The following is a 12,789-nucleotide window of genomic DNA, read 5'->3' on the forward strand; positions in this document are numbered from 1 at the left end:
CTCATTGTGGTGGCTTCTCTTGTTGCGGAGCATGGGCTCTAGATGCGCAGGTTTCAGTAGTTGTGGCATACGGGCTTAGTTGCTCCTCAGCATGTGGGACCTTCCTGGACCAGGGATCAAACCCGCGTCCCCTGCATTGGTAGGTGGATTCTTAACCACTGCACCACCAGGGAAGTCCCAATATGCATGTTTTAATGGGGTAGGGTGTAGTTATTGATTTGCATTTCCCTGACTAGTGAAAAATGTGTTAAACATCTCATGTGCTTCTTAGTCATTTGTGTATCTTCTTTGGAGAATTGACTATTCAGATTCTTTTGCCAACTTTCTAATTGGATGTCTTTTTATTATTGAATTGTAGAGTTATTTATATATTCTAGATACAAGTCCCTCAGATAGATAATTTTCAATATTTTCTCCCTTTCTGTAGGTTTTCTTTGGTTGAGGCGTTTTTAAAAAAGCCATTAAAAATTCATTTAAATTTGATTGATATATATACACTAATATGTATAAAATGAATAATAAGAACCTGCTATATAAAAAAACAAAATAAAATTCAAAACTCTTCGAGGGAAAAAAATTCATTTAAATTTGGTGGAACTTCTTTAAAACATTCCTGATGTTAGCTTGTTCACAGAATTATTTATTAAATCAGAGTCCCCCCCTCCAAAAAGAAATCAGAGCCTCTCCCAAGCCATTTACCTCTCAAAAACAGCTGCTGCTTCAAACAGCTGATATCCCACAATATCAATAAATATTAGGAACACAGAGATGAAAACACTGATTTCCTGCACCTGTCTGTGAACATATTCCCAGGTCTCATTGCTGGATGCTTAGATTCTGCTGCTTTCAACAGAGATTTAGAAAAAATACATTTCTGGTCCGTACCTCTGTGGGAAGATTGAGGCTGCCAAGAATCTTGCTTCTGGGTTTAAAAGTTTCCCTGTATTATTGTGGTTTATGTACATTATGATGACTCTGAAGCCTGTAAGAGTCTATGAAATGTCTTCTATACATAGAAGAAAGTTAAATCATTTTCAGTGTGGTTTGTTGGTTCTTTGAAAATTGATGATCCATATACTTTAAAATTTTAGCTCTCCATTAACTAGTAGAATATCAACCAGAATGTTTCATGCCAATATCATGCTGGAAAACTTTTAAAGTAAAGCGTTGAAGAAATTATAAAATTAATATTTGTTTGCCATACAGTGTTCAGAAACTGTAGAAAAATTTTATGAATTATTCCTAGTGCTACCACTTAGAGGTAGCCACTTTAAATATGTTTAATGTATTTCCTTCCGATGTTTTTCTTTTCACAAATTAAAAAACGTCGTTTCTTTTAAAATCTGTGAATACTTACTTTTTCCATAATACTTTTTTTCCTTAAAGGGGTTGAGCACAACCTTTGTCTTCTACTCACTGTTGTGGTTAAGTCCATAGCAGTTAACTAACCAGTAACTTTCTGTGACTAATGGAAATGGCACAGTAACTGTTCGCTGTTGACACTTAAAACTATACTTGAATGACATTTGCTGGCTATTAGGCCTTAATATGGGGTCACCTACACTACCTACAATGTGGCATCACTGGACGTCAGGACAAATATATGCACTTGCTACTGTTATAGTATGACTTTCTAACCAATGTAGGACAGATAAGTTGGGATGTGAAATAAGCTACGGAAATGCCTCTGTGAAGTGGCCTTGGCAAAGTTAGAATCAAGAATGGGCTATTGGAAGTGGTTTGTTTTGTTTGTTTGGTAGCTGCTTCCCCCCCCCGCCCCACTAAAGAGAGTTAATTTATTATCCTTCAGATTGTAAAAATTAATGAATAAATTTCTCTTTTACCAATGACTGAAATTGTTACTTATTTCACTCATAATAGCCATTATGAAAGTGAAAAAATATCACTCATCTTTCCTTTCCCTTCCTCTGTACCTAAATAATCATTCTTTAGTTTGCATACCTTATCAAATTCAGAGCTACTTTTTTTTTTTTGGTAACAGCTTTATTGATATAATTCATATCTCATACAATTCAACCATTTAAGAATACAATTCAACAGTGTTTAGTATATTCACAGAGTTTTGGGACTATCACCACAGTCAGTTTTAGAACATTTTCATCACCCCATAGAGAAATTTGGTTCCTGCTAGCCATGATGACTGCATTGTAAAAACGGTTTTAGCCTTGCTCTTTGCGAAGTTTAAAAGGTATTTTACCAGTTAAAGACATAATGTTAAAATAATGTTAATTGAATTTGTAATTTTCAACTTGTGTTTCATTCTTTCTTTCTAAAGGAGCCTAAGCTAAGAGAGAGATAAACTGATTTACTTGCACTTAAAATTTTTTTTTTGCTTTTAAATTGGGAAGAAATCCATTGTTAGAAACCATACTTCACTGTAGAAAACCCTTGTCATCAGGCAGAAAGCATACTAATAGAATTTGGTACAGCCATATAATATGTTATTTTGAATTTTGGCATTTTAAAAATGAAACTTTATTCTACTCCTAGTGGAGTAGCTTAAAATATTATTAGTGTTATTCAGTGATTCTATTTTATCTAATTTCAATGTGATGGGTATATATATATACACTTTTTAAAAATTTGAAGGTATAATTTACACAAAGTAAAATTTACCCTGTTTTCAGTTCTGTGATTTGTGACAAATGCATATAGTCCTGTAACCATTAGTGCAATCAAATATAGAAGTTTCAATAACTTCAAAAAATTCCCACATTCCCTTTTATATAGTCAGTTCCTTCCCCCACTATTAGTGTCCAGTAGCTAGATTACTTTTTTGTTCTTGTAGTTTTGCCTATTCTGGAATATTGTAAATGGAATCCTATTCCATACATATATGTATGTAACCTTTTGAGTTTGGCTTCTTTCACTTACCATAATGCATTTGAGATTCATCCAAGTTGTTGTAGTGTATTAGCATATCACATACAGTCCACCCATTTAAAGTGTACAATCCAGTGGCTTTTAGTATATTCACAGAGTTGTGCAGTCATCACCATAATCACATTTAGAATATTTTCATCACCCCCAAAAGAAACCCTGTAGTTCTTAGCCATAATTTCCCCATCCCCCTGAGTTAATTTTTATATACGGTGCAAGGTATGGATTGAGGTTTATTTTTTGCATACAAATGTCTGGCATCATTTGTTGAGAAGACTATCCTTTCCCCTTTGAATTGCCTTGCACCTTTGTTGAAAATCAGTTAACTATATGCATATGGGTATATTTCTTTTTTTTTTCCACTGTCATTATTTTAATTTCATTTTGAACAAAAAATCCACTTGTTGCATACTTCACAGCACGCAGCTCTTCTGATCTACACATATCTGGGTCAGTTTGAATTCTTTTCTCAGTGAAGTACAGCCTAAAGTACTTGCGTGGTTGGTCGTTATGGTACATCTTCGGGACATTTTTTTCATATGGGTCTATCTGTACTCTGTTCTGTTGGTCTGTGTGATATATTTATGCCATTTCCATACTGTCTTAATTACTCTAATAGTAAGTCTTGAAGTTAGGTGGTAAGTTCTCCAGCTTTGTTCTTTTTCAAAATTGTTTTGGCTATTGTTTCCTTTGCCTTTACGTGTAAATTTTAAAATCAACTTGTCAGTTTCTTAAAATCCTGTACAGATTTAATTATTTTGAATACTTTTCACATGATAGGTGCAATATACTCGCCTTCTTTAAAAAAAACTTACAGTAGAACATACAGGCATACCTCAGATATTGTGGGTTCAGTTCCAGACCACTGAAGTAAAACGAATATCACAATAAAGCAAGTCATGCAAGGTTTTTTGGTTGCCCAGTGCATGTAGAAGTTATATTCTGGTGAGGGGACTAAGATCCCATATGCTGGGTGGGGGGGTGGGCAACTAAGCCCGAGGGCCACAACTACCGAGCACGTGGGCCACAGCTAGAGAGCTTTGTGCCGCAACTACAGAGCCCACGAGCCACAACTAGAGAGAAGCCTGCGTGCCACAATGAATTTCCCACGTGCTGCAACTAAGACCTGATGCAGCCAAAAAAAAAAAAAAAGGTTATTGCTAAAAAATGTCATAACAATTATAATAGTAACATCGAAGGTCATTGATCACCATGACAAATACAATTATAATGAAAAAGTTTGAAATATGGTGAGAATTACCTAAATGTGACACAGACACGAGGTGAGCAAATAAATGCTCTTGGAAAGATGGCGCCTTAGGCCTCAGACTTGCTGAATGCAAGGTTGAGCATACCTTCAATTTGCGCAGTAAAGTGAAGTGCAATAAAATGAGGTATGCCTGTAGATCATTTTAAGTATGATGCCTTGCATTGTACTGTAGGTAATACAGACTAGTAGAAATCATACCATATATTCATTATATGCTTATGTCTCAGGCAAGTTAAAGGTCTAAACATCATATCAAGGGAAATAAACTTTTAGGTTGAAGGTCTCAGATTGTCTTTGCAAGAAAAGGACTTTGTACTGCTCAAAGTGCAAAGATAATACTAAGCTAGATGTGTGGTTTTATGGGTTTTTCTTCCTTCCTGTTTTGGATTTTTTTTTTTTTTGGCCACACCACACGGCTTGTGGGATCTCAGTTCCCCGACCAGGAATTAAACCCAGCCTGGCAGTGAAAGCTCCGAGTCCTAACCACTGGATTGCCAGGGAATTCCCCTTTTTTGAAATTGTATACAAAATTAAAACAGTACAGAAGGTTGTATGTCATTGATTCCCTAATTCAGAAATGTCAGTCTTACAGTTACATTTGTCAGTAAAAGGTCTATATTTACATACTGAATAAAATGGGATATATAAAAAATCTTGACAGAACTACAAATATTGACATTAGTAGCTTATATCAGGAAGATAAATGTTTAGTAATTTTTTTTTGACAGTTTGTGTATAAATTGGTCAATGGCCAGTTTGCTGTTCTAATGTTTTTATTTTCCAGAACATGCAGATTGAGAAATGTTTTTTTTCTGGAAAAGTGGTTTCTCCCCCTTTCTGCTTTCTTTTTTGAGACTTTGGGACTGAGAAGTTTGAGGGTTATGTCAGTCCTGGAACCTTTTAGTCTTCTAGTTTCTTTTTGTAGTCTGAATTTTCTTTTTTTAAGCTATTTATTGATTGATTGGCTGCGTTGGGTCTTTGTTGCTGCCTGCGGCTTTCTCTAGTTGCGGCAGGAGGAAACTACCCTTTGTTGCAGTGCATGGGCTTCTCATTGCAGTGGCTTCTCTTGTTGAGGAGCATGGGCTCTAGGCACGAGGGCTTCAGTAGTTGCGGTGTGTGGGCTCAGTAGTTGTGCCGCATGAGCTCAATAGTTGTGACTTGTGGGCTCTAGAGCGCAGGCTCAGTAGTTGTGGCGCATGGGCTTAGTTGCTCCGCAGCATGTGGGATCTTCCAGGACCAGGGGTCGAACCCGCGTCCTCTGCATCGGCAGGCGGGTTCTTAACCGCTGCGCAACCTGGGAAATCCTCAATTTTCTTATAATGGTTTGTTTGTATCCCCTCAAGGCATAATGCGCCTAAGAAATATTTCTTTGTTTTTCAGGTTCTAAATGGCTTCTAAGAAGTTGGGTGCAGATTTTCATGGTAAGTGGACTGTTAGATATCATGGTTTAAGTTTTGATCTGATCAGAGAATTTGAAATCACATTAAGTAAGTGTCCCTTTTTGTTTATTTAAATGAGCGGCTTGAGGAAAATAAAGTTGTACAACAATGTAACATTCATTCCATAGGACTTCACATAACTTTAATGTGAAGTTCAAATGGATAAACTTTAGAGTATCTCTGTATTTATTGTACTTGAAACTGCTGGAGGTGGATAGGGAGTCTGCCTATTTTTGTTGTTTTTCAGCAGTATTTTGAAGTAGTTACCATTCCTTCTCCATCAGGAGAAGGTCCATCTCTTCTCCATCAGGTGTGAAAAATCCATCTCTTCTCCATCAGATGTGAAAAATTCTAAGCCTTTAGTTAACGTTTTATGATGTTTTGGTTTAGGTTTCTCCTCCCATAAAAAGAAATGATTTACTACAAATAAGACATGATTAGCAGATCAATATATTCCAGAAGTATCAGTAGTAGTAATTACAATTTTGCGTTTGTAACTAATAGTTTATCATCTTTTTCTAAGATATGGCCTTCCAAAATGGAGTACATTAATAAACTTTTATTATCTGCATTTGATAGGAATGGAGGTGCCTAAGAAGTTAAAATTAGACCCTCTTTTTGTACAAAGATAAGAATTAAACATCAGAAATATCCAGACAACACAATTATTTTAAAAGGGGTTTTAAAACTAATGTTCCATTTAAAAAATCGTGTCATTGTAAGAATGATTTGTTAGACTGTGTGGCAACATGTATCGTTATACTCTTCTGATCTACAAATGGTTACTTGATAATATCACTTTTCTGAGTCAGGGTGGTGCAGCAGTTCCTTGGTTTTTAACTTGCTTGTATATTTTTATACAACAGCTTTAATATTTTGAACTGCCACTGTGCATATACTTACATACATTGCTTGCGTATGTTTTGTTAAATTCTTTTGGAATTAAGTCATTCAGGCTCTGGAATTTGCATTCTGTATAACCTGTCAGGCATCAGATCTTCAGGTAAGGTATCTCCTGTTGTTTAAGGATTATTACAGGGCTCTTTCAAAGTCTTCAAATGATATAGAGAGGCAGATCTGTAGTTGCCTCTGATCACTTTCTCAAGGGAAAAGAGAGGACAGAGCCAAGGAGAGAGGAAAGACCTAGGGAGAGAAAAGAGCAAAAATGAAAAACTTAAATTTATAATCTTATTTCAAAAGATATGTTTTCTATCTTGAATCTTTAGAAACTCCTTTTTGATTGGAATGAAAATAAGTTGGACCCCAGTTTATATGTTCCAGCTCAACAATCCAGAGAGAAGATTATAATTCTGAAGTTACCTGATCAATGATGACTTATTTTTTTAGGCCTTCCTCCATCTCTTTACATTCCTAACCAAAATTTTATTGTTTAAATGAAATGCTCTACCTGAGTAAAATTTGAGAAGGATTTTCTCTTTCTCTCTTCGGCTGCTTCTGCTTTAATTTGCTAAGCTCCTACTTGAATTTCAGTGGCTTTAGTTGGGCTGTTTGAATAACGAATCTTATTTTTAGATATCATGTAGTTTAAGGAATAGAAATTAAAGGGAATAGGTGGAGAATATTTAATAGGCAATCTTGTAGGCATCTGCATGCAGGAAATCAAATTCAGACTGGCCTTACAAGGCTGAAATTAGAAAGCCAGGAAACTGAGGCTACTACTCCCTCCATCTTTCACTGCTTTTCTCTGCAGATGTGCTCCATTTTTATTCTTCTGTTTATAGACTTGCTTTTTTGGCCTACTTGTGTAGAGTGCACAGGGCTAAAAATGGCCACCCCAGTTATGGTGCTTCTTGCTTGATCATATAGTGGCTAGCATCATATAGCTGAAGTTTTTGTATCTTTTGGTCAAGGGCGTATCTGACGGGAACATTTTAGTTTATGAGCCTCTGGGTTGGTTCCCCCCAAGTTAGGTATTATCTGACTCGGGGTTAGAGAGAGAGAGAGAGAGAGAGAGAGAGATAGTGAGAGTGTGTAATTCTAGGGCACTTGGGGTGTGGACAAGGAGGTGACAACTGCTCTCATGACTGGATATGAAAATGCTTTTTATTCTGTTTAAATACTTGGGCTGACTATATCTTATGCTGTGCTGTCTTAGCACTAGTATTTGATTTTTCTTCAAGTTCATTCTTTTCAACTGAGGTTGAACTTCTTCCACTGTCATTAATAACCACATACCCCTAAATAATAGAATAAGAAATACAAACAGTTACTTTTCAAAGGCCTTTAAAAATATTGTCCTTATATCATGCAAATTGCAAACCTTTGGCTTAGTTTAAAGCACGCCTTTCCGACTGTCAATTCTCTTTAATTTTTGACTCATTTTCCACTTGTTTAATCTAAGAAAAAAGTTATTTTCCAGAAGTGACTTTTAAAGGATTTTTTAAAATGTTTCAGCAAACAGATAAGTTACTCTTTTAATATCTGGAAAAATGCCCTGATATTCTAATTTGGGAAAAAAATAAGTCTCTGTAATTGGACTTAATAAAACTAAACTCCCTCCTTTGAAATGCCAAGCTGTCATATTTATGACCATTTAGCTAACTTCTGGAAAGGTTTATTTTTCTCTTGGTTTAATTTCTACTAAGATATTGAAATACTTTTTCTATTGAGTGATAGAAAAAGGTGTTTTATTTTAGATTGTTTTCTTATTTTTATTATTGTTTTTTAATTTTTTGTTCACACTGTGCGGCATATGGGATCTTAGTTCCCCGACCAGGGATCGAACCCGTGCCCCCTGCAGTGGAAGTGCGGAGTCTTAACCACTGTACTGCTGGGGAAATCCCAATCTGTTATTGCTTTTTAAGTACAGAGTAATGTAGAGCAGTCAGCCATCATTTAATCATTGTTCTCCTGTATGTCATATGCTGCCCATCCCCCTTCTTTTAAGACTTTCTTTTGTTTGCAACATTTCAACTATGATGTACCTTGGTTTGATTTTCTATGTATTTATCCTGCTTGGAGTTAGCTAAACTTCTTGGATCTGTTAGTTGATGTCTTTTACTACTTTTGAAAATTTGCAGCCATAATCTCTTCTCACATTTCTTTTGCTCCATGTCTCTCTCTTATCCTTTTGAGACTCTAATCACATATGCATAGGCTGTTTGATATTGTCCCAGAGATCTCTTAAGGCTCTGTTCCTTTTTTTTTTCTTTTTTTCTCTTTGTGTTTCAATTCTTTTAATTTCTTTTGACTTAATTTCAAGTTCTTTGATTCTTTCATCTTATGAGTATTGTCTTCTGATTAGCATAGCCTGGCTTATGAACTACCAAAATTTTTTTTCTATGATACTTAAGTTTTCATTTTTAGCGTTTCCATTTGTCTCTTTCTATTTCCATCTCTCTGTTGAAATTCCCTACCTGCTCACACATGTTCACCTATTCTATTAGATCCTTTAACATATTTATTATAGTTATTTTAAAGTTCTCTGATAATTCCAGTATCTTGGCTACCCCTGAATTTGGGTCTGATGACTGTTTCTTCTCTTGATGATGGATCACATTTTCTTCCTTTTTTGTGTGTCTTTTTTAAAATTTAATGCCAGATACTGCATATTAAAAAGCTGATTTTGTAGGTTATCTTGTTTTTTGTTAGGACATGAGTAACATTTTCTTTTGACTTCACATCCTGTATTGATATCTGTATAATTGTGTGTGTGTGTGTGTGTGTGTGTGTGTGTGTGTATGTATGTGTATGCGTGTGTCTCGCTCTATTTATCTATTGATGTAATTTTGCAAGTGTTACCTGACTTACAGCTTTAAGGTAATGATAGTCATGGGATTGCAATTTTCAGTTAATTTTGAGTTTGATCTGTTTTATTCTTCTTTTTCAAAAACCTCAATTTGAACGCACAGTAAAATCTGAATTAAGCATAATCCAGTTGCTACCCTCTATTAGGAATTTCTCTCCCCACATGGAATTACCTTTTTTCAGAAAAACAGGCAGGTCACAAGATCATAAACATTATCAGCAATGTAGAAAGAAAGGAAACAGAATGAAACCTTCCCAGAATTTATCCTGAGTCATTACACGTTCAGCCCAGTTCCTTCCACCATAGCATAATGGCGAGCAGTGTGCAGAACCTGACTTCAAGGAACTGCCACAGCCATCAGAGATGTACTTTCTTTTTTCTAAATGGAACTGAGGAAAATGGGCTCAGACATCTTAGAAAGATTTTCAGTAATAAAGACTGAAACTAAAAGGTACTTGGGGGTGAGCCAGAAGATTGTTAACCACAGTGCTTAATTCTCTGGGCCATGTGGTTGAGTTTTTATTGAATCTATTTAAAAAATAAAATGTATTGAGAAATAAGAGAAATTGATGTCTTTAAATAGATATTCTGATATATTGGATAAAAATGAATAGTTCCTAAGGCATAGTTGGTTATATTTGCAAAAATGTTCTTTTTAATCCTCACAGCAACATCATTCATTGTACTTATGGTAGTCTCTGGCCATCATTCAAAAAGTTGCTTTTCTTGTTGCCGCCTCTTAATGCCTTTTGCCCTTTAGCCCTACCCCCTCCTCCCAATAATCACAAAACTGTTTACTCATTCCCGGTTAACAGAGCTTAAAGGGGGGGGGGAAGGTTAGAAGATGTGCTAAGTCACCTTGGCATTGGCTTTGTTAGTGAAATGAAACTGCTTTTTAAAGCAATTACCTGTAATTGGTGCTAATGAAGGGAAACAGCAGTTGATCTGGTCTGTCTCTAAGGCCCTGGTCTGTCTCTAAGCCAGGGCCTAGTTCCATTTATAGAATATAAATTGTCAGTGTATACAACACTGTCATAGTTTCCTAACTGAAAGGGTAGGCAAGGAAACTGAACACCCTTCTTGAAAGATACTATCATTTGGCTCAGATATCTCAAGTATAGTACTTTTTAACAGATGGTTTTCTCCCCTCAACTCCCCATTACCAATCTATAATAGAAGTATTCAATTAAGAAAATTTTGTTAGTATTAATGTGGATAGGTTTTCTTAGATTTGTATATCATATATGCATATAAGTATTATTATAGATAGGATTTTTCTAATATGTGTGCGTTATATAATGAACCTACTTTGAATGTATACTTAAAATTTTCTTAAACAAAAGACTTAATTTTTGTGATTATTAACTTGACTGTAAATCTTTCCAATGCTTCCTAGAAAATGCTAGTTCCAGCTTTGTTTCCAGTTAATCAGGGCACTAGCCAAAGTTAGACTCTAACTTTCAGTAACTTTTGAGCACCTGTTTCCATGGAAGACGGATAAAAGTTCTCTACAATTAAAAAGAGCGTTGCTTTTGATCTCTATAATATAAAGCATTTTATAAGTGGCAGAAGGTTTTAGTGTTATAACCAGAGTTTTGTTGGCAAGCTGTGATGGTACCTGATACTTTTTTTTGGTACCTCTGGTACATTTTTGTGACTTTCTGCAGAACCTTAGAAATGTGCTTACATCTTGCATGAGTACTCTGTTAAAACATTTTCAGGACTAGCTTTGCCATTTTAGGTAAATCATTTTGAATTTTAATAAATACTAATTGAGTGTGAGTTAGTGTGAGAGTTAAATACAAGAGAAGTGTAAGACCATGTCTTCTTTATTTATTCTCATTGAGCAAATCTCATCTGCTGGATGTTATGCTGAGCTTGGGGGGGTGTGGATAGGAATTTGATCAAATCCTTGATCAAAGTCTCTGGTGCAGGGTGGGGAGTAGTATAAGGAAACAAACTATTAACAATACAGAATGGTAAGACCTATTCTGAGATTGAGAAGGGAGTTGTTCTTAAGCTCATTCTTAAAGGGCAAGACATAATTAATCAAGTAAATAAGGGTGGGAATGTGACAGGCATTGCCAGCTGAGAGAACACTTACAAAGGTATGACCAACTTGGAAACTTTGCTAGAGTGTTAACAGTTATGGTTATGCCTCAGAAAAATTATTAAATTGAACACAGTTGTAGATGTAATTTGCTAGCTGAGTGAGAGATAGTTAAAATGTTTTAATTCTAGCTAGAAGTTATATGGGAAAGAGGTAGACGCCCTCCCCCAGGAGTGGGAGAGGGGGCCTATTCTTCTTTCTTTTGGAGGATTTCAGGTATATCAGAGCAATATCTACCTTGGGAAATGGGAATGATGACAAGATTACAAGTATATCCTGACCTTGCTTGATAAGTCTTGAAATCTACAGAGTTCTTAAAAGGAAGAGAAATCTCTTTATGGAAGAGGTGTAATTGTCTTATTCTGGACATGAGCACTCAAGAAAATATACTAGTGTGAGACCCAGAAGTAAGCCTTATTTTACTAGCTGCTAATACTCAAAAAGCAAAATTTATTTTATGAACTATGTTTCATTCTCCCTGATGCTTCTGCGAGTTAAGTTAGCCCCAAACCTGGTCCAGAAAAGAAATCATGACCTGATTTGGAGTGTATACCTAGTGAGAGTCACATACAAGAACCACTCTCATTTTTGTCTGACCCTATAAATCGATGATAATGTCCCGATCTTTCTGTATTATGCATCTGTGATGGGCAGAGAACATTTAGGGAGTTAAAGCAGTTCAGTTGTGTATGGTTTGTGTCTCCTGATAATCCTGGTCTGATTCCCATGGTCTTGTCTGGTTTTCCTTTTTTCCATAAGTGCTGTACTTCTTAAATATTTCCATATCTCTAGAATGTAGCTTAAAAAAAAATCTAGAGTAGTTCTTTGTGTTAATTAAAAAATGATTCTTACTAAAGAAATCCTAATCAAGGAGGTTCTTTTGTGAAGATTCTATCATCAATATTTAATAAGTGCCTAATATGTACCAGGAAGTGCTGAGGTTTTGAGACTACATCAGTGAATAAAACAGACTTAAATACTTACCTGCAGGGAGCTTATATTCCACTGGGCAAGACAGACAATAAATATAATTAAAAGGCAAATTACATATATGTTAGAAGGTAATAAGTGCTATGGAGAAAAGATAGATGATAATGTGGGATTACTGCAGTGAGGGTGTGGTAGTAATTTTAAATAGGGTGGTCAGGGTAAGCCTCACTTAGAAAGTGCCATTTGAGCAAAGACTTGAAGGAGGTGAAGGAGTAAGCCATGTGAATATCTGAGGGAAGAACATTCCAGTTAGAGGAAGCAGCCAGTGCAGAATTTTTGAAGTAGTTTTGACCATGTCATAGTTGAGGAA

General features: G+C 35.7%; 1 protein-coding gene across 4 annotated transcripts in view; it reads left to right on the forward strand.

Moving 5' to 3' along the window:
- The window catches only part of UBAP1 (ubiquitin associated protein 1), a 73,729-nt gene that overhangs the window by 26,143 nt on the left and 34,797 nt on the right, over positions 1-12,789 (forward strand). For all 4 annotated transcript variants that reach the window (XM_069540778.1, XM_060014904.1, XM_069540779.1 and 1 more), the window contains exon 2: positions 5,552-5,592. In XM_069540778.1, the coding sequence (XP_069396879.1) occupies positions 5,559-5,592 (34 nt within the window). In that variant the 5' untranslated portion in view covers positions 5,552-5,558. The remainder of the gene's footprint in view (positions 1-5,551; positions 5,593-12,789) is intronic.

This window comes from Delphinus delphis, chromosome 6 (genome assembly GCF_949987515.2).
Source record: "Delphinus delphis chromosome 6, mDelDel1.2, whole genome shotgun sequence".
Classification (NCBI taxonomy): Eukaryota; Metazoa; Chordata; class Mammalia; order Artiodactyla; family Delphinidae; genus Delphinus; species Delphinus delphis.